This window comes from Eptatretus burgeri, chromosome 2 (assembly GCF_056783735.1).
Source record: "Eptatretus burgeri isolate ZD-2024b chromosome 2, Ebu_testis_v1, whole genome shotgun sequence".
In the NCBI taxonomy this organism is placed as follows: Eukaryota; Metazoa; Chordata; class Myxini; order Myxiniformes; family Myxinidae; genus Eptatretus; species Eptatretus burgeri.
The window spans coordinates 130,800,170-130,820,169 of record NC_140962.1 but is presented as its reverse complement, the minus strand read 5'-3'; the positions used below and the strand labels follow the sequence as shown (position 1 = coordinate 130,820,169).

Genomic DNA, 20,000 nt, shown 5'->3' with positions numbered 1-20,000 from the left:
CTAGGCCAGTCCCAGACATCTATTGACCTCTGGCTCACAACATGCAGAGACATGGATATCACTACCAAGGCAAGTGAATCTATCCATGACCTCAACATCCTCTTCACAAACAAGAACAGAAAAGATAGCAGCATCCAAGATGTCATTCAAAGCCTGGATCATTGTTTTTACCCAATAACCCTGTAATTCCAATGGCTGTGACTCCTCCTTCAGCGTTTTAGAGGGCCCCCATAAGGATATCCAGTGTCTCCACAATGATGACCGCATCATCTGTGAAATCAAGGTCAGAGATCTTGACATTCCCAAACAATGCACTGAAACTTGATCTCTCCAACATCCTCCCCAGAATCCAGTCCATACAAATGCTGAAAAGTGTAGGGGCAGTACACATCCCTGATGAACTCCAGTAACAACTGTAAATAAGTCAGAGATGGAACGACCACACCCCACAGCACTCTCAGTACCAGAGAATAGGTCAAATATCAGATTGATCAGTTTTGGTGGCACCCCATGAAGACCGAGATTCTTCCAGAGGGCACCCGATTCACTGAATGAAACGCTTTGCAGAGATCAACATAGACTGTGAGCAGCTCCTACCGAAACTCACCTGTGTTCGGTGCAAAGCACCGAACCCAAAGGGCAAAGATATGGTCAATCATTGACATCTTTGGTGTAGTGCCTGACTGCATCTCGGCACTGGTGTTCAAGCAGATGGTGGTGAACCCCATCAAAAATTATCCGAGTGAAGACCTTGCTTGACACTGAGAGCAGCATCACCCCTCGGTAGTTGTTGCAGTCTTGGCAATCACCCTTCCCTTTCCAGAGAGGGACAACAAGGCCCCTCACTCAGTCAGTTGGGATGATGCTTGTGCTCCAAACAGAGAACAGAACTGCATGCAACAACACGAGTACAGAATTTCCACCAGCCTTGAGAAGTTCAGCATGGATGCCACAGATCCCAGGTGGTTTACCCCATTTCAACCAGTTCACCGCAGCCTGTTTCCACAAACAAAAGGTGGTTCACTGTTTATTGGAGGGTCAGCAATAGGGATAGTAACACCCCTGACATCCAACTCAACAGCTGGTGGGTCAGCCTGGTACAGCCACTCAAAGTAACCGACCCAGCAAGCCTTCACTTCTGACTCCTCTGTCAAGACCCCACCACCGTCCACTCCAACTGCAGTACACAAATTCCTCTGTAAGCAGGGAGAGAATCACTTGACCACAGGTTCACAGATTCCCAGATTCCTCACACATAGGCCTCCTTGTCCACCCTTAAATGTCTAGTTTTACACCTCAGCTCTGAACGGCTCAACTCTTTCATTAAGCCTGGCCCTGTGACATCTTGTCAATGGTATCCAGTGTCCCTTGGGAGACAAAGTTCTTCTTTGCCTGATGATGGGTTCCAAGACAATGAAGGCAACATCAAGGGTGGTAGTTTTGAAGACACTCCACAACTCTGCAGGAATCCTCCAAACACCCAGACCCCCCAAATCCCCACTCAGCCTGTTTGCAAACTCCTCAGATACTCTCTCATCTTTAAGGTTGTCAACATTTCAACCTAGAATGGGATGGTATCATTCTCCTGGATTTAAGCTGGAACTTCAGAGTTGCTACAATAAGCCTGTGGTCGGTATTGAGGAAGACCCTGTAGCTCTGGAGCATCCTCCAGTGACAATCAACGAGCACATGGTCAATCTCTTTTGCCACACCACCAGCGTTGGAATACCGAGTCCACCGATGGGGCTGTGGGCACTGAAACCATGAACCAGCAACCCTAAGTCCACGACTTCTTGCAAAGTCAAGGAACTTCGTGCTATTGTTTCACAGTTCCAGACCCATGGGGACAAACACATCTCAACCATCCCTATCAGTGCTGCATTGAAATCCCCCAAGACTAGAAGAGTACTTTGCCTGGGGTACCGATCAACCACAGACTTGAGTGTGGTGTTGAATATCTCCTTCACTGTGATATCACTCACCTCAATCAGAGCATATAAAACGAGCAGGCAAATGACACCCAAAGAGTGACGAATCCTCAGTCTCATAATAAGCACTTTGACCATCAATCCATCCATTGGGACAATACTCTGTGCAGAGCATTGGTGCTGCCTAAGCAGTCTCCTTGGCTATTGGGCACAATCCTGGAGGGGTCACCACTCCGACACAGTATACTCGCATGCTGGCACTCATTTTGCCGACCTCGGAAGGATGACAGGTCGAGTTAACCCCACCTGGTATTATTTCAACAGCTGAGCGGGATTTGAACTCAGGACCCTAGGAGCCAAAGCCCCCCATCCTCACCATTAAGCCAACACCAGGCATGCACTTTGACCGGTGTTACCTCAGTTATCATAGGAGTCAGCTTATTGGACACAGCTACAGCAAGTCCTTGGGAATAGTAACCATCAGAACAACCAGACCAGTCATATGTGTAACCACCCGCCATGATCTCACCACTATTCGATCTCCAAACCTCAGAGTGCTGCAATATTTATGTTCAAACACTGAAGCTCAGATGACTGCAGACAGGTGATCATCTTCTCTTGGTGTGAGGGCATTCCAGGCACTCAACTGGAGGGACTGCCTCAGATTAACCCGAGGAGACCGCGTCTGGTGGAGGATAGCTCAGCACCACCCCGACACATACCACTGCCATCCGACCCGGGAATGTTACTCCATTCTTTTCCTCCTACCATCAAAGGATGGGGGTCCCAAAGGCTTTGTCCCATCCCGTCATCCGTTGAGCTGCCCTGTGAAGTGCAGCTGCACAGTCGGTACTCCCATGGAGTGGGTTTTCAGTTTTCTTTGTGTTTGTGTGTTTTGCAGAATGAAATGTTTTACTGTGGGTGGAGTGCAAATTCTGCCACCAACCTCTCGGAAAAAAAAAGTAATCCAACTGCAGGATGACGGCTGCAGACACAGTTGGGCACTACATATGGACAGTCATTGGCTCACAAGGAGCTCCTCTGCCCTTTGACAGGTATGTTTTTAATCCTGCTGGGTGTCAATATCCATACACCCTCCTCACTAGGAAACCTGGTGGGGGAGACGGTTTACTCGCCGCCACCCCAACCATGGAACAGGTTAGTACAGGTTTACATGGTACCTGTAGCAAGTCACAGATCTGATCTGGCCTGGCAGACAATAATCCTTTCAGAGAGTGGTAAATGCGTGGAATGGTCTAACCAGAAAGGTCGTGGCAGCAGAGGGGTTGGATAAATATAAAGGGGATTTACATAGATACCTGGATGCATTGGAGAAAGAGGGGATGGGGATATTGGCTGGTGTGCATGGAAGGCAACTTGTGTGTGGATGAGTGACGATACTAGGGTTTGTGCAGCACAAACATGATGGGCTGAATGGCCTCCACCTGTGCCAAAGTTCCTTGTGCATTTCATTTTGAGAATAGAAATTGATTTCCTGAAAGTACTCCATGCTATCATCTTTGCTCTTCTGCTTATTTTGGCCATCTGATTCTCAGTTGCCGATATCGATTGACCCAAATGTTTTTTTTTCAAATTTGATGTATAGTTTCTCAATTTTATGGCATTTTCTGTTTTGATGCTTTACACACTTCCTCAACTCACCTAATTCCCTTGAATATGGTGGAAATACAATGATGCTCATTGCAAATATATCTGCTTTCATTTGCTTTACTCGTTGCTCATTCTATTATATTCTTTCCATGTCATTTACCAACTAATGCTAGTCTCTTCAAGTGCCCTTAAACTCAACACATCCACACTCTATACGTCTCTAACAAGTTCAAAAAGAAAAGAAAAAAAACTCCTGTGCATCATCTTCTTCTTCCTTTTCTCATAATTTTGTAATACTTCTCCTCTGGAACCTCTACCCCATCTTCGAAATCACCCAGTTCTTTGTTGTGTCCTCTTTTCTTTTCACCTCTTCCAAAATTTATATTCTCCCAGCTCAAAAGCAGAGCCATATTGCATCTCCCAACTTATTCATGCAGTCTTTGCCAAACTCCATTCAACCAACCTGTGCTCACACCTGGATGATATGCTCAACTCCACAGTACACATTGCTGACCTGGGTTTATAGAAATGTGATCGAGCCAGCTAATCTCAAAAAACAAACAAACTCCCTGCTCACTCCCATCCCTGCTTTCCTCTGCCAGTGTACTCTTGTGTGTTAAACCACATATATTTTCATAGTCAGCTATTGAAGAGGTTCAGTCTCTTGAAATTTTTGGCCTCACCATAATCTGTGACCTATTATGGACCAACCACATACTGCAACAAAGCTGACCTCCAAAACCAGCCACAGACTGTGTATTTTCCATCGATCCAAGGCTTTCCTTGGAAAATCAGAGCTACTCACAAATACAAGGCTTTTGTCTGTAGCTCAAGCACTAGAACAAATTAACTGAGAATGCAGGCCTCGAGCAATTTTTGGTTGACTTGAATACCTGGGAGTTGGCCTTAGGTGGAGGTGGAGGCATTGGAGGGGGGTAAGTTGGTCTATTTCTCGTTTGCATTGCCTGAGGCCAAAAAGAGACACAGACAAAGTGAGATTGATACTTATGCAAAAGAAGATAGACAAAGGTAAGTGTAACTTGCAAAATTTAAATTCAGATCTAATTGGATAGGCCAAGTGATGTCAGTCATCCCTGGTTTGCGGAATCTCCGTGCAACTCCTAAGATTCAGTGTTTCTCTGTGATGAGGTGAAAACTTTTGATTCCAAAAAATCTATACATATATACAAAACCGAGTTTGCTTGCTTACTTCCTTGATGTCTCTACTCAGCAAGAGGTGAATACATCTATTAAGTACGTACTACAATGGAAGTGCGTCGATAAAGACATGCTATTAGAATGTGAGTACGTCTATAAACTACATACTATCACAATGTGAGTAGGTCTGTTAAGAATGTACTATTAGAACAGTTATAGCTGTGAAGTCACTCTTGTCACATTCATGTGGCAAACCACGTTAGACACCAAAATTATGGCTCCATCAATTTAGTCAATTATTTAGCTTCAGCAACGATTGCACTCCATTTACCGTGTGAGATATAATCAATAGCTGATGCTCCCATTACAGCCAGGAGGAACGATTTATGTTTAAATTACGAACGTGGTAATCATTGGTTAGATATTTTTCGGTATGCCGTACTGATGAAAATTCGGGATGGCATGCCGTTGAATCACGGTGACTCACTCCTATGTAGGGGTCCAATTGTATGACCATGTATTCTGGCCATTTGGGGTTAGGACATGTGGTTGTTTGACCGTGCTTCAGCCTATAGGCTGAGGGGCATGTGTATGCCAATGGGACAGTCTTGTTGGACTGTGTGTTTTGGCCATGGGGTCATGGTGCATGTCCCAAGCTGTTTAAATGTTTTGATTTTTTTTTAAAACCTTTTTTTTGTATTAAACGGCACCTTCCAAAGAAGAAAAGAAGCCTGAAATCCATATAGGTGGCTCCATTTGATGTTTAACTGATGTTGACCATGTAATTTTTGTCTTTCACAGAGGCGTTGGGCCGAGGCCTCTGCATTGGAGGTGATGCTTTGGTGCAGGACTTTGTGTTCATTGGAGATTGGGGAAGTGCTCATCATGCTCCACACATTTCGATATACATATATATATATATATATATATATATATATATATATATATATATATATATATACATATATATATATATATATATATATATATATATATATATATATATATATATATACATATATATACATATATATATATATATACATATACATATACATATACATATATATATATATATATATATATATATATATATATATATATATATATATATATATATACATACACACCTATATATTCAGCATCAGCCACAGATTGTCTCCACGGTAAGACCACATAATCCACAAAGAAGAACAGTCTGTCTGCCACCTAGATGATTGTTCCCACCAATGCAAACCGATCAACCAGAAAGCACGTGGTGTGATCGGTCGGATAAATCGATATGTGTGGAGCATGACAAGCACTCCCCCGATCTCCAATAGACGTAAAGTCCTGCGCAAGCGCACACCAAAACGTCACCTCTGACCCAGATGCTGGCATCAACAAGAGTCTGGCAGACAGACTGTTGTTCTTTGCAGATTATGCGGTCTTATCGTGTGAGACATAATCCGAGGCCGATGACCACCAATACAGCCAGGAGGTACAATTGGAATTTAAATGACGAATGTGGTCATCATTGGTTAGATATTTATGCGGCATGCCGTCCTGCTGAAAATTCAGGATGGTATGCTGTTGAAGTCATGGAGTCTCCCTTCTATGGAGGGGTTCATTTGTATGACCATGCATTCTGGCCCTTTGGGGTTAGGATGTATGAGTTTGTTTGACCATGTGGTTCAGCCTGTGGGTTGAGGGGCATGTCTCCACGGTCTTGTTGGACTGCCTGCTTTGCCCAAGGGGTCAAGGTGCATATCCGAAGCTGTTTAAATGTGATTGTTTTTAAACCTTTTTTGTCTAAAAAAGGCGCCATCACAATGAGGTAAATAATCCCAAAATCTGGATAGGTGGCTCCGTTTGATGTTTCACTCATGTTGACCACAAAATATCTGTCTGTTTGGCAGTCACCAGGCTGAAGCCTCTGGGCCGGAGGTGACACTTTTGTGTGCGCTTGTGCAGGACTTTACGTCCAATTGAGATTAGTGGAGTGCTCGTCACACTCCACACATTTTGAGATGGATATACTGTATGTGTGTGTGTGTGTGTGTGTGTGTATATGTATATATATATATATATACATATATATATATATATATATATATATATATATATATATATATATATATATATATATATATATATATATACACATTTCCAGCTGTGTGTGTGTGTCTGTGACCGCCATTTCTCGACAACCGCCGGTCCGATTGAAACTTGCCAGGAATATTGCCGGGGACCTGAGGATGTGCCTTTTCAAGGTTTGTTATTGATCGGACGAGCGGTTCCCAAGTTACGGCCATTTTATTGCTTTTTTTTCAGTGTTAGAAAGGTGTATATATATCGCAGCTGAAGTGTCGTTCCACCTTATGCCTTTTTTCCCCAAAGATATCTCAGAATAATGATAACAGCATATTAATAATTATAATAATTGGCAGTAATAAGAATAACGTAATACAATGACCAGTCTGTCAACCAATAACGACCTATATATTGTCTGTCAACCAATAATGACCAATAACGTCTGTCAACCAATGACAGGACACGGTGCTATGACGTCACATTGTTTATTTATTTATTGTTTTTTTTTGCACGATTGACGTCACAATTCTTCTTCTTCTTCTTCGTTTGGTATGACGTCACAATCGACGCTGGGGACCTGAGTATGTGCCTTTTCAAGGTTTGATTTCGTTCTTCATCCGTTTCAGCTGTTTCCCAAGTGTTTCCCAAGGTTTGAAAGCTGTTTTTTTCCCAAGGTTTGAATTAATTGTTGTGCTTGGTAGACATTTGTGAATACATTAACAGAGAGAGGGGAGAGAGGGGGGGTGAGAGAAAGGGGGCATCACAATTCAGGAGAGGGGGAGAGAGGAGGGGCGAGAGAGGGGGTGAAAGTGGGGGCGAGGGAGGAGGGGTGAGACTAGGGGGGAGAGAGGGAGGAGAGAGGGGGAGTCACAATTCTTCTTCTTCTTCGTTTGATATGACATCACAATTGACGCTGGGGACCTGAGTATGTTTCCCAAGTTATGGCCATTTATGATACGGTTGGTCCAATCTAATTGAAACAATGCCTCAATCCAGTAGTCATTTACGAGAGCGAAGGAACAAAGCTGCACCTACTGGCACGCACCTACGGGCCCGCACTAGTGTATATGTATATATATATATATATATATATATATATATATATATATATATATATATATATATATATATATATATATATATACACACACACACACACATCACCAACATATTTGGACATGGTCTTTCTCTTTCAAATTTTCCATTTTCCAAGCAAATAATTAGCAACGATGAAAAGTTGGCCTCAATTTCTTTGTCAGGCTATTTTCCGATCATTCTCATAGAATTGAAGCCTGGTCTTGGCTTAGTGATTAGGGTAGCGGCTTGGGATCCTAGGGTCCTGAGTTCAAGCCCCGTTGGCTGCTGGATTAACACCAGGGGGTTGACTCAACCTATCATCCTTCCGAGGTCGGCGAAATGAGTACCGGTGTATGCCCCGGTTGGAATAGGTGTACCATATTTCTGTGTGTCGTAAGAGGCGACCAGGGTTGGCGTCAGGAAGGGTATCCGGCCATAAAACATTGCCTCAAGAAAAAGCCAACCCCTGCACAGCAGGGAAAAATGGCTGTAAAAACGGTCATTATTTTTTTTTTCTCATAGAATTGCAGAAATCACAAATAATAAAATTAGTGCCTTGATTTTTCCAGAGGGCTATTGGAATAACAGGAAACATTACACCATATGCAGATTATTTCTTTGGTGTGAATTTTTTTTGAAAGATTTCTGGAGAGACATTGTATCAATAACTGAGAAGGTATTCATTCAAGTACACCAAAGACTTAAATCATAGCTCCTACATTTATAAAAGATGGTGTAGTGCCTTTAACTCCATTAAGACTGGAATGTTGCATTCCTTCAACATGTTTGTTTTTCAACAGAACAACATTCCTTCAACTTCAAGACAACACAGCATCACATTGTCAAGATATCATAAAGTAACACAGGTTAACTGTAAATTAATGGAATCAACACAAAAATAGATGAGTTATGTGTAAGTAAACACAAGTATGCAGATAGGAATGAAAGTACCCTGAGTAAAAAGCTGTCTGGCATCGTCCCAGTTTCCTTCTCTTTCCCAAACAACAGGTTGGGTTGTCCATGTTGTTCGTTTTGCCCCGGCTTGGATATGCTCTGTCTGCTGCACCAGACGCGTGCTCTGTGGACAAATAAAAACAAATCAAAAGTGAAAGGTAATGTGTGGTCGATTGAGTTGAGTGAAAGAATGGAATGAGTGTGAAGGAACTCAGTATTTTTTGTGGTACTGATAACATATTCTAGATTTTAAAAATGATAAACCCATGGAATTAATTGGAGTAAAATCGGTGAATGACTTGATGTACAGGTTAATGATACAAAAAATTGCAGGTGAATGAAAGAAAACAAATCCATAAGACTGAATCAATCAATGATGTTCACTCAGCCTGGGAATTATTTCACAGAATCTTGCTGTCTCTCTGTCTCTGTCTCTGTCTCTCTCATGCACAGATTCATTCCATCGTGTCTTCAATTATCCTTCCCTTCTTCCCACCCATGGTACAATGAATCCTGTGGTGAGGCAGTTGCTCTGAAAAGAAACTTGCATTCTCGTCCTGGAAGGCTAAGCTGACAGAACGCAATCTCAGATCATTCCACAAAGCCCGCAACAAGTGTGCATCCACTCTCATGAGAGCCAGAAAACAACATCTGTCCAACCTCAAGATCGAACTTTCAAACTTGTCTCCCTTCTCTCAAACCTGTTGGTGCCTTGTTAAGTCTGTCTACGATGTATGCTCCCCTTCCATCCCTTCCCTCTCTTCAAATGGCACCACAGCCGACTCCACGAGTGAGAAGGCCGAATGCCTCAATTCTGTTTGCTTTCAGATCTTGTGTCCTCAACCCTTCTCTGTCTCTCTGTCTCTCTGTCTCTCTGTCTCTCTGTCTCTCTGTCTCTCTGTCTCTCTCTGTCTCTCTCTGTCTCTCTCTGTCTCTCTCTGTCTCTCTCTGTCTCTCTCTGTCTCTCTCTGTCTCTCTCTGTCTCTCTCTGTCTCTCTCTGTCTCTCTCTGTCTCTCTCTGTCTCTCTCTGTCTGTGTCTGTGTCCCCATTCCCTTTCATACCCAACTGCTCCTGTACTCTTTCTTTTCCACCTAAAAAGGTATAGAAGGTTATTTCAAACCTCGACTCTGACTCTGCTCCCAGACCGGACGGCATCAGCTCATGTGACCTAAAAACCTGCTCTGCTGCCCTTACGCATCCTCTCTCTTCCATTTTCATCCAGTCATTTGCACTTTGACATCTTCCATCTGCTTGGAAATCAATCAACATCATTGCATTATATAAAAAAACAGGTGAAAAAAACTAATCCCCTGAACAGACCGATCAGTTTACTTCCAATGATCAGCAAAGTCATGAAATCCATCATCACAGCTGATCTGAGATCAGGTTATTGGAGAAAATGAATGATTTCATATCATCAATTTGGTTTCAGACCAGGTCACATGACCTTGAACAAGCTGCTTCTACTCTCATAACAATTGATGGAGGACCTCATTGTCAGACATGAGAACAAAGCCGTCTCTCAGAATATATCTCATGCTTTCGATACAGTCTGGCATCCTGTATTACTTTCCAAACTCTCCAAGTATGGCATCCAAGGCCAACTCCAGACGTGGCTTACTGACTTCTCTACTCTCACAGCCAATGTGTGGCACTCAACAGAATCCTTTCATCTCCTCTCTCTGTCAAGGCTGGAGTGCCCCAAGGCAGTGTTCTGAGCCCAGGCATATTCCTAATCTTCATCAATGATCTCTCTGAATCTCTGGAAAATCCTTTTTATCTCTTTGCTGATAACTCCACCATCTGCCATGACTTCCCTCCTTATTCAGACAGGCAGGCTGCAAACTTGTTCTCTCTTCAGACCTTGAACAAAAAAAAATCACAAAATGGTCAAACACTTGGAATATGTCTTTCAATGCTGACATTTCTCCCACTCTCACTATCTCTCTCTGAGAGGACCATTTGTCATAACCCTCCCATCTGCTTTCTTAACAATCCTCTTGAGGAAGTTCATTCATTCAAACTGCTGGGTTTCACTATCAGCCATGATCTTTCTTGGGCGAACCACATTTCAAAGTTAGCCCCCAAAGCCAGTCGCTGACTGGGTATCCTCCATCATACAAAGTCCTTCCTTGGGCACATCTACACTCCTATCCAACTACAAGGCTTCCATCCATAGCTTGATAGAGCACTGCTCATCCCTCTGGAGTCCACTGCCACAAATATTTTGCTCAGATTGACGCCATGGAAATCACAGCCTTAAATTATTGGATTCTCCCGTGATGAAGTTGAGTCCATGGGCTTATCAATTCGCCATTGCAGACACTTCACTGGTCTCTGTCTTCTACCACCTCCTTTCTAGTCTTGAACCCACTGCTCTTTCTGTGCTTCCTGCCCCCCCTCCCCATCCAGGTTTCTGCAGGGCACACACCATCCACCATCAACCCCTTCTGGTGGAACTATCTGAATCCAGAATCACTGCTCACCTCTACTCACTTCTTCCTCTTTTTTTTCCCCACCCGTGAAACCAACTTCCACATCGTCTTCAATGTCATTCTTCCCACCAGGTCTTCAAGGCAGCTGTTCATCACCATCTCAGATTGTTTCCAATCCAAAACCACGATCTTTTCTACCCCCGTTAAACCACCGCAATCACTCCTCCTTCCAAATTGTCTGTTTCCCTCCTGAGGGTTTCCTTCTGTATTCATCTTGTCCACCCTCTGCATTATCTTCTGCCCCCCCATTCCTCCCCACACCCATTGTTTGTCAACTTCCCTCTGTCTTGGCCTTTAGCTCTGCTGTGGGTGTTATCCCTCCTCTCTCTCTACTGTTTCTTTTGTCCTGTTGCATCCTGATAAATTTGGTGTACTTATACTAGCTCTTCCACGAGTCACGATTATGTCTCCAAAAAACCCCCCAAAAACATGACTGATCACCAAAATGTTCAGTCATATGGTTGTGAATGAAACTTAGTGAATGAATCGTTGAAACAAACCGTTGAAATACAGAGTGATGGCGGTTCCACCAACACAGGACAGCCAAGGCAGCAACTAGGCCCAAGGTCAAGACCAAAACCAGGGGCAGTATCGTGGATAAGAGAGATGGTAGAACTGTTGAGCAAGGGAAATAATGTTAATTTGTGGATGAAACTAAGGGCCCAAACCAGGTGATTTTGGTATTGGTAATATATTTGTATATTTGTGAGGAGCAAAGGAAATGAGATATCTGCAATCACAAAGCAATGATCAAGTGTAAGTCTCCCTGGAATCTATGATCCAATGATGGCTATATTTTTTCAGACCACCATATGACCTTGACCTTCAACATTCATGGATAGAGTGTAATTTAAGAAAATATATCCCCATCTACATTATATCCATAAAAGTCAACATCATGAAAATTGGAGGAAAATTATTCAAGTTATGATCAAAAATGTGTTTTTTGTCAATTTAGTCATAATCCGAAAAAAGTAGGTCAAGGACACGAAACAAATATCAATTGTACAACTTCAGTGCAGGTTCACTATTATAATGAAAGAACATCTTTGAGATTCCATCTCGGATGCGTCCACTGAGTAGTAGTAGTTTGAGATTCCACATTGGTAGAATTGAACGATGACAAAAAACATGCTTTTCTTTCAGACTGCCATTTGACCTTCACCTTTAACACAGAAGGGTATGATATAAATTGAAAGTGAATGCACATTGCTCTTGGCTATTTGGAAAGGGCAATTTCATTATGATTGGACAAACCGTAGTCAGGTTATGTTGAAAAATGTTATCATGACCTATGGAGAAAAATGTGGTCATGACTTTAAAAATTATGTCTAGGTCAAAAAAATTTCAACCCCACATACTATTCCCATTATTGATGTAAAATTTCATTCTGAAAATCCCAACCAGCTCTGAGATACAGCTTTGACATTGGCACAAAAATAATGAAGAGAAAAAAACCCTAAATGGTGGTTTAGTACTCCTAGGGATCCAAGAAACTCTGATGAGGTACCATTAAAAATTGTGGGCAATAATTGCAGAAACACACCCTACAACAGGTGTAAACCTCCTTTACCCTATAGGGGGAGGCTTAAAGATAAAGAAAGGGAAAAATACACGTAAATAACAAATGATGTGAACAAGTAAACACTGTGTGAACAAGTAGATCAGAGACCTGGCATTTGCCCGCTGTCTATGCTGCCCCCAGTCCCACGCTGTGAACAATCAGGTGGGGCCCAGCCAGACTGACAGTGACAGTTACCGTGGTTGTTACACTCCTGGAGATGAAGATAAAAAGGAGTTCAAGATGATTAAAAACAACAAAACAGGCAGCTTTTTGTTTTTTTTAAAGGATTTTTGAAATCAAGTCTTGACCAGAGATGTGTTCCATTACCAATCAGCTTGCTATCACTTGCCAAGCCAGTCGTTCCTTATCAACCATTTTGTTGGAGTGCTTGCTTGAATACTTAAGCCACTTGGCAAGCACTCTACAAGCTGATTGATATTGGAACATAACCCGGTGTGTGATAAGATCGATATGTGTAATCATTACCTGGTTATTAGTCCCCTACCGTTTTCACCAGAGGGGACTACATGTTTACTCTCTCTGTTCGTCCCACCTGTGGTTTTTCAAACTTTTTTTTTAATCTTACCCTTTAAACACATTCAAATGAAACTTGGTACATGGCTTTGTTATGATAAGTTACAGAACAAGTTCGAGTTTCAGGGTGTTTTGTCAATTTTTCACAGTTATGCCCGTTTTGGACTCATAAAATATCACATATTATACTGTACATGGGTCAGTGTTCAGCTGCCTGACGACACCCCACTGCTTTACAACCATTGGCTGGACAGCTGGCCTGACACCACTCCAATAAAATCATGCGCTGCGTTTGCATGAAGCAGCACAAATCGGTAGGCCGCAGGCCTTAAGCCTGGGTGTTGGTCAATGGCCCAGTGAAATTTAATTGGAATTATCCCAGGTATATAACCACAATGTCATTTATATATATATATATATATATATATATATATATATATATATATATATATATATATATATATATATATATACATATATATATATATATATATATATATACACACACATAAGCTGTAGGGTATGCATGTTTTTGCTTTATGTATGTACATCGGGTTATGAAGCAGCACAGATCGGCAGGCCTTAGGCCTGGGTGCGAGTCCATTGCCCAATACAATTGGAATAATCCCAGGAATACAACTCCGATATATTATATATGCAAATAAGCCGTATGCATGTTTTGGCTTCATGTGTGTACATAGGGTTATTTTTTAATATGAAATCAGCAAAGCCTAAAAAAACGAATGAAACACGGTGGGTGCGAGAGTTTCGTCTTTATTTTGGTTCTGGTATCGGCTTGAGCGTGTGTTAAAGCAAACTAATTTTTATCCCCGGTTTGTTATCCTAGTTGTCCTTATTAGTTTCTAGTCTGAAAAATATATCAGCAAATGAAAATTGCTTTTCCTTTTACTTTTTGAATCGACCCAAACACGGTGGGTTATAAGGTTTCTTCTTCTTCATTTTGGTTCTGGTATCGGCTCGAGCATGCGTTAAATGCAAACATAGTTTTATCTCCCGAACATTCATTGTGACCGGAAGGGGATATATATCGCAAAGCAATTCTGGCTGTAGTTTAGTTCGCGATGAGTAGCTTACCCCATGGCCATGGCACTTCTTAGTGCAGTTTTTGAAGCCGAGCTCCACAACAGGTTGACACCTCCCTGCTTGACAAGCCTGCATGCAGTTCATTAGTGTGTCAGACACATGAGAAGGTTAAATTTATGATGATTGCTATTCATTCATTTTTCTTTCTACTTTCCCCAAACGGACAATCTCGTACATTGGGAAATAATATTCAGTTGGAGATATGGAAAGACATTTGCATGGTCTTTACTTGTACTTTTCATCAGATAATAAAAGATGACTATGATAAGTTAACCAATAAACAGTGTTTAATCCAATATGAGCAGGGCTTCAATATAAAGTGTGCAACAGGATAGCTGAGGTGGTAGCGAGCTCAGCAGTGACTTTTGTAGTCAGAAATCGATCCCTGAAATTATCACTTAACTTTATTTTTAAAAAACAACTGCCACTGTGATGCAGTGCCGGTTGGAGGTGATGTATACCAGAGCATCCCGTCCTTCGGATGGGCATCTTAAGTGGACTGTCCCATCTGCATTTATATCATGGACGGTTAACATCTCATGACATCTCTCAAAAAGAGTTGGCCACTGTGTGGTGTTATCCTGGCCAAATTACCATTGATGAAGGGTACTGGATGTTGAGTTAAATTTGGTTAGTGATGGGATTGGTATGTTCAAGATAAGTAAAAGTGATCAGTTAAGTAAATGAGGTGTAGATAAAATGGATATGATGGACCAAATAACCAACTCCTGTGTCAAAATTTCCTAATCCTTGTACATCCTTGTATAATTGAATTGCAGATATGATCAGATGTAATATCAAAGTAACAAGAACAAGTTTTCCTTTTATGATGTGCATAACTGGTTCCTCAGTGATCCATGTGTTTCATTTATGACATTTATTATAAACTACAGGAGGAGTTTGACTATGGAATAGATGAAAGAAAGAAAAATATGATTAGTTAAACTGAACCTCATGTTACAACAGGAACTCAGATCACCAGGCATTACAAATCCACTGCAACAGTTTACAACTCCCGTACTGCTACAACTACTTTCACCAGAGGAACCCACGGCAAAAATGGGCCGACGGACAATCAGAATCCCCTCCAGGATACTCGAAGAGGTTAAAAGCTCTTTGTCTCCCGATTGCCTGGCATATCTAGAGAACCCCAATGAGGGTGATGGAACTGTGCAGATGTCCATCAGTAACTCCATGTACTTATTGGACCAAAATTGGACCACAACATTGTGAGCTTTCTCCAAGCCACCACTCGCACGCAATATCAGTAAGGCCCCTGGAACAGCTGAATGTCCTTCTGTGGGTGATGAAGGAAGGATATTTATACCTGCTTGTTATCCATTTGCTCCATTATATAGCTCTTGCAACCCAGCAAGATACTCCCTGGCATGAGATTCTTCCATTTCCTCTGCCTGTTCATCAATGTTGGGATTCACTCGATTGTGACCCAACGCCAAGAATGATGGTGGACTTAAGGTGGAGGTTGCTACATGGTGCACTCTGGAGGTATGATGTGTCATTTCACCAACTTTCCAGAGGAATGTTGCTTTTGTGGTGAAAGGGAAACTACATTTCACATTTTCCTACAATGCCACCATCTTCAAACAATTTGATTACTGATGAAAAACCTGCTATTATGCTTCGGGCTTCACTTCTCTCCAACACTTTTTAATCATTGGGCACCTGGTAAAGAAACAAAGCCTATAGCCTGGTGTTGGCTCAGTGGTTAGGTTGGTGGCTTGGGATCCTCGGGTCCTAAGTTCAAGCCCCGTCAGCTGCTGAATTAATACACCAGGGGGTTAACTCAGCCTGTCATCCTTCTGAGGTCTGCGATATAAGTACCAGTTCCAGTGTGTGTACTGGTAGAGGGACACTGCATCAGCGACACAGTCGCGCTTCAAGAAATGATAGCTCCCCTGGCAGCTAAGCTGCCATATGACCACCACAAACAAAGCATGAGATGTCCTTATTAACTTTATTTTAACCTGTGAAAAAATGGCAATACTTATACAAAGCCAGGAAGGCAGAAATTGAGAGAAATGTGGTGGAACACAGCTCTGTAAGGCCTGAAGGTCTTCATAAGCTCACGCATTGTTTCAGAGTCTAAGGCAGTAGAATATTGTAACACTGTTCAAAAGTTTAAGGAAACCTGGACCATAAATGATGCACTTTGTAGTATTTCCCCACAAGGTACTTTGCTCTTATTCGTATAAATGTGTTATTTTGTTTTTTTGGGTCATCTTTCATTTCTCCTTCTGCCCTGGTAGTGCTTTTTCTTTTAAAATGCACTACCTTGCCCACTGTAGCCTGAACATGGACGAGCAGAGATGAGGAAAGTGAGCGATATTAAATACAATTGTGGCAATTCCAACAAAAGCACCATTACTACAACTACAACTACAACTACTACTTCAACATCCCCAATTGTTCACACTTTTGTCGGCCAGGAAAAGCTTTTGGCCCAAGTCTTTCACAAAACAGCCAACCAGGCTTATCGTTTGATTGAACATGGAATTTAGCCAGGAAATTGAAATTTGTTCAGGGTACTGGTGATAACTCGCATACCTTCTGCGAAAGACACTGTATGCAAGAAACTTTGGTACAGTAGGAGGAAATTTGGCCCATCATTCCTGCGCTACACCAACTCCAGAAACCATCACACGTCCACACACAAGCTACCAACAAGTTCTATCAACATTCCTGTACCCTTCTATCTTCAATGCTTCTCGGTACCTATGTGATTCAAATATAAACCTATTGACTGTTTCTCCTGCCACTATCTTTCCAGGGAGGCCATTTGATGCTTTAACTACTCTAAGTGAAGACTCTGCCTTATTACGATGTTAACTCTCCTCTTCTTTACTCTCAGGCTCTGTCCCCTAGTCCTATCACTGTCCACTCTGCTGGAAAAGACTCTTCTGCACTTATTTTGTCCATAGTACCCTTCATTATCTTAAACATCTCCATCAGATCCCCAGAGTCTCACCTCCTTTCTCATGCTTAAAGTCCTGTCTCCTTCAACTGCTCTTCATTGCTTAGTCAAGCTAGGCCTGGAATCAATGTAGTAGCCTTCTGCTGAACCCTCTCTATGGCAGCTATGTACTTCCTCAGATCTATGTACATACATGTACAGCTATGTACAATGTACATACATACATATTGTTGCGGAAATGGCCCTTAGTGTGTTATTAAGTATAGGATTAGCCCAGATCGCCCATTAAATGCATGTTTAGCCAGGTTGTTCGGTAATTTGACGTTACATGTGTGTCGGGAGGTATCACAGTCTGTTATTTGTTGTGCAGTGGTAGTGTACTGAGAGACTCTTCTTCTTCCTTCCTCTCTCTGGATGAGGCCCCGCCCAGTCGGCTGAGAGGGAGTGGCCTGAAGAAGGAAGTGAAACTAAAGGGAGGAGTTTGTCGGCTTCGAAAAAGGGGCGCGCCCCAAAAAGACAAGGTGGAAAAAACTGAGGACGGAGTTGGGCAGTGAGCTTCGAGTCGAGCGAGCGAAGGAAAAAAGACAGTGGTGATTCTGAAGGGAGAGGAAACAACCTGAGGGTTAGACTGCAATCTGCTTCGAGAGGACCTGGCTGCTGTGTGAGTCTGGAGTCTGCTTCGAGATGAGGTGATCGACAGGTTCAACCTGCGTCTAACGATGGAGCCTCTGACTGTCCCTACTCACCTCACAGCTCGACGACGTCTTGGAATCCCATGGACTCATCCTGTCGGAGCCCGGCACCTCGATTTGGCCTTGTCTGGTGAACAGGCCAGGCCTGGAGTTGTATGCTAGACCTTGTGAGAAACCAGCAGAGACCCACCATCGATCTGACGGTCTTGCGCCATCGACATTGCACGGGATCAGGACGCGTTGAGGGGGGCGTGCGCAAGCGGTGTCTTGAGAAGAAAGAGTATGGCGCCACCATCTTGCCACGTGGCATGCTCGAGCTTGGGGCTCAAATCCGTGGACATCGGCTTGTTACGAACGACATTCGTGCTTTTGACACTTTCCTCTCATCCATGAAACATCACCAAGTACTCTGTCTTGTCTGCATGCTGTCTATGTCTTGTCTGCATGTCGTTTAAGGCTTATCTCGGTAGGGACCTCTTCAAAACCCGTAATCCGTATCTCCCTAGTTAAGAATGGGTTATAGATTAATTAAAACATTGTCGTGAATATTTTGCTTGTGTTGTGTTCCCGATGTTCCCCAATAAATCTGGCTGATTCGTATGAAGTTGCCGCTTTGAGTCAATTCGTGCCACGTTGAGAAACAATTCGCTCGATTGGCATATAAAACCAAAATGGTTAGAGATTGGCAGAAAATGCTCGGCATCTGACAAAACCAGTCTGTAACCGGGGTCTATTTCCCCAACTGGTAAGGTCCAGGGGTACGTTGGTATCGCGATTGAAGATGCGTGACCCGAGGCCTGTGCCGAGCCAGCCGGCGTTATAACCCCGGAGACGGCGGTGGTGAGGGTGGCGCCGAATCTGTAATATTTGGCAATCAAGACTCGGATGAGAATCCCGCCACTGCTGAATCCTCAACAATATACATACATACATACATACATACATACATACATACATACATACATACATACATACATACATACATACACTCCATGGCAGCTATGTACTTCAACTTCCACCAACTAATGCTAGCAGACAAGACACTCAGCTTAATGTCCATCTGAAGATGATTCACTTTGTGATGTAATGCTCTGCCTGTGAAGCACTAATCTGACAGTTCGTGGTCAGGTTCAGAATCAAACCAAAATAACCAGGTTGGGAATCGAACCACGCGTGACAAGACAGCTGAAAGTGGAGCATGCTACTTCTGCACCATCACGTGAGACCACAAAGCTGCAGACTGTAACTAGACCACAAAAATATTTGCTTATGCAAGCAGTTATTCATAAAACAACTGCTTGCAGATGGAATTACTTTACATTTTGAGTAAATGCACGGATACTTTGTTGAATCAAATTTGTTCCTCCAGCAGGTAGCCAGCTACTCCAAAGTTTTTATTTATTCATATGCAGCCTGTGGCTGCTGGTTGCATCATTATCTGGGGGTGCAGCTGTGCCACTGATGCAATGCCCTGATTACCAGTACACTGGTATTCATTTTGACAACCTCAGCAAGATGACAGGCTGAGTCAACCCACCTGTGTTAATTCAACAGGACAACGGGGGGCTGGAACTCAGGACCCTAAGATTTTAAGCCAGCCACCACTCAAGACCCTAAGATTTTAAGCCACCTTAACCATTAAGAAACACCAAGCTTTACTGCACGGTATTAAAACGATTAGTCTTATTATATAGTACACATAGCAAATAGATCAACTGGTTACCTTTCCAGGAGCACACCAGGAACCAAGCTGGGTCAGGCCTGGGTCTGGAACATCTGCAGCTGTATACAGGTGCACACCGCGGCACTTTTCTTTGTACCCACGATCGTCAGGCACATCCGTCTCGATGCTGACGGCAGCTGGAGAGATGATGGGA

General features: G+C 42.8%; 1 protein-coding gene across 1 annotated transcript in view; it reads right to left on the bottom strand.

The window, feature by feature from the left end:
* Positions 1 to 20,000, bottom strand: part of LOC147033130 (disintegrin and metalloproteinase domain-containing protein 12-like) — an 88,635-nt gene that overhangs the window by 1,581 nt on the left and 67,054 nt on the right. Inside the window, exons 16-21 of the mRNA XM_085871236.1 lie at positions 19,847 to 20,000; positions 14,491 to 14,568; positions 12,970 to 13,072; positions 11,798 to 11,912; positions 8,799 to 8,925; positions 4,433 to 4,504 (exon numbers count right to left, since the gene is read on the bottom strand). The exon at positions 19,847 to 20,000 is cut by the window's right edge and continues 45 nt beyond it. Of these exons, the coding sequence (XP_085727362.1) occupies positions 4,433 to 4,504; positions 8,799 to 8,925; positions 11,798 to 11,912; positions 12,970 to 13,072; positions 14,491 to 14,568; positions 19,847 to 20,000 (649 nt within the window). The remainder of the gene's footprint in view (positions 1 to 4,432; positions 4,505 to 8,798; positions 8,926 to 11,797; positions 11,913 to 12,969; positions 13,073 to 14,490; positions 14,569 to 19,846) is intronic.